The sequence below is a fragment of the Rhea americana genome, unplaced genomic scaffold (assembly GCF_003343005.1).
Source record: "Rhea americana isolate MKP2758 unplaced genomic scaffold, rheAme1 scaffold_122, whole genome shotgun sequence".
NCBI lineage: Eukaryota > Metazoa > Chordata > Aves > Rheiformes > Rheidae > Rhea > Rhea americana.
The window spans coordinates 2,639,734-2,641,519 of NW_028185284.1; the positions used below are offsets into that span (position 1 = coordinate 2,639,734).

General features: G+C 78.5%; 1 protein-coding gene across 1 annotated transcript in view; it reads right to left on the bottom strand.

Annotated features, from left to right (window-relative positions):
- Positions 1–285: 285 nt before the first annotated feature.
- Positions 286–1,786, bottom strand: part of HOGA1 (4-hydroxy-2-oxoglutarate aldolase 1) — a 2,232-nt gene continuing 731 nt past the window's right edge. The window contains exons 2-6 of the mRNA XM_085325692.1: positions 1,696–1,782; positions 1,490–1,624; positions 1,274–1,370; positions 1,029–1,162; positions 286–435 (exon numbers count right to left, since the gene is read on the bottom strand). Of these exons, the coding sequence (XP_085181818.1) occupies positions 286–435; positions 1,029–1,162; positions 1,274–1,370; positions 1,490–1,624; positions 1,696–1,782 (603 nt within the window). The remainder of the gene's footprint in view (positions 436–1,028; positions 1,163–1,273; positions 1,371–1,489; positions 1,625–1,695; positions 1,783–1,786) is intronic.

Genomic DNA, 1,786 nt, shown 5'->3' on the forward strand with positions numbered 1-1,786 from the left:
GGGTGGGGGGCGCAGCACGGGGCTCCCCGCCGGCCCCGGGGGGACGCGAGGGTGGTGCCGGGGGGGGGGCAGGTGTTTTCTCCCTCCTCCGTGCCCACAGCAGCCCTGTCCGGCGGGAGGGAGCGAGACCGGCTCTGCGGAGGTGGCGGCTTTCTCCCGGCCGGGTGCCCCTGCCCCGTCCCTGGGGGTCCCGGGGCCGGGGGGGTGGCGGGGTTGCAAGCACCGCGCGGCGCCAGGGCAGAGGCCGGGGCCGGGCGGGGGGATGCCGGCGGGGACGGAGGCCCCTCACAACCAGCCGTTGGCGCTGAAGGTCTCTCTCAGCTCGTCCACCTGGGTCGGGCTCAGCGGGGCCAGGGGCGGGCGGCAGGGTCCCCCGTAGTAGCCGAACCACTCCATGGCCTTCTTCAGCCCCGGGATGCCAAACCGGCGGGTCACCTGCGGGAGGCAGGGCACGGAGCCTCGGCCGAGCCCGCCGTGGGGCCGGGCCGCGCGGTCCGCGGGCACGACGCGGCGCGCCGGCTCGGATGCGGGGCCGCGCGGCGGTCCCAGCGCCTGGGCTCCCCTCCTGCCCCGGGGACCGCAGGGACGCGGGGGGGCAGGCGGCTGCGTGGGGCAGTCGCAGCCCCCCAGCAAAGCACACCCCATGGGGCAGGGGCGCAGAGCGCGGGCATGGGGCTCCCGTGCGGGTGGCGTCCCTGGGTCCTTGCAGTGGGGCCGGCACCGCGCGGTGGGATCGGGGCCCCTGGGAAGGAGCAGCTCTGCCCCMCATCGCTGCCTATAAATAGCCTGCAGCCACCGCGCCGGGGGTCAGGCTGGCACCCGGGGCCAGGGGACGCGCTGTTCCTGGCGCGGGAAAGCYGGCGTTTCGCACCCCGCCACCTCCCCCCCGCCCTGCCCGCTGGGCGCTACGCTGTCCTGGGCCCCGGGGCCACCCATCCTCCTCGCAGCCGGGGGCATCGCCGGGCTTCTGCCCGCGCCCGGCTGCCCCCCTCTGCCCCCTCCGCCCCCCGGCGCTGGCGCTCGCTCACCGCCGCGTTGGGCTCGATGAGCCGGTGCTGCAGGTCGCGGGCCTCCTGCCAGCGCCCCTCGCGGCACAGCCGCTCCAGCCGGCACAGCGGGGCTCCCAGCACGTTGGCGAGGGCGCAGATCCCCCCCGCAGCACCTGGGGACGCCGGGGAGGGTGGGGGGCGCGTCGGCAGCCAGCAACGCCCCGCCGCAGCCCCGCGGCCGGCTGCCCACGCGCCCGGGGCAAGCAGCGGCGCCCGGCACCTACCCACGGCGTAGCTGGCCAGCAGGAAGCCGGCCGATCCCGCCAGCACCTGGAAATCTTCCTGCCGCGTCTTGTGGACGATCAGCGCCAGGCGGGTGATCTGGGGGGAGACGGGCTGCGTCGCGGGGCGCCGCCTGCCCGCCCCGCCGTGGGGCTCCCTGCGCGGAGCCCCGGGGCCGAGGCCCGGCGGCGTCGCCGGGAGCGCGCCGCCCCACTCACGTCCCCGCCGCTGTCCTTGAGCCCGGCGACGTTGGGGTGCTGCGCCAGGGCGAGGACGGCCTCCAGCGGCAGGTCCAGGCCCGTGTTGGCGGGGACGCTGTAGAGCACCACGGGGATGGGGGACGCCTCGGCCACCTGCGGGGGCACCCGGGCAGAGCTCAGCGGCGCCGGCGGGAGCGCGCCGCGCCGTGCCGGGCGCCACTCACCTCGGCGTAGTGCCGCACCAGGGCCGCGCCGGTCATGGCCCCCCGGTAGTAGCTGGGCGTCACGACCAGCGCCGCGTCGGCCCCCGCCTCC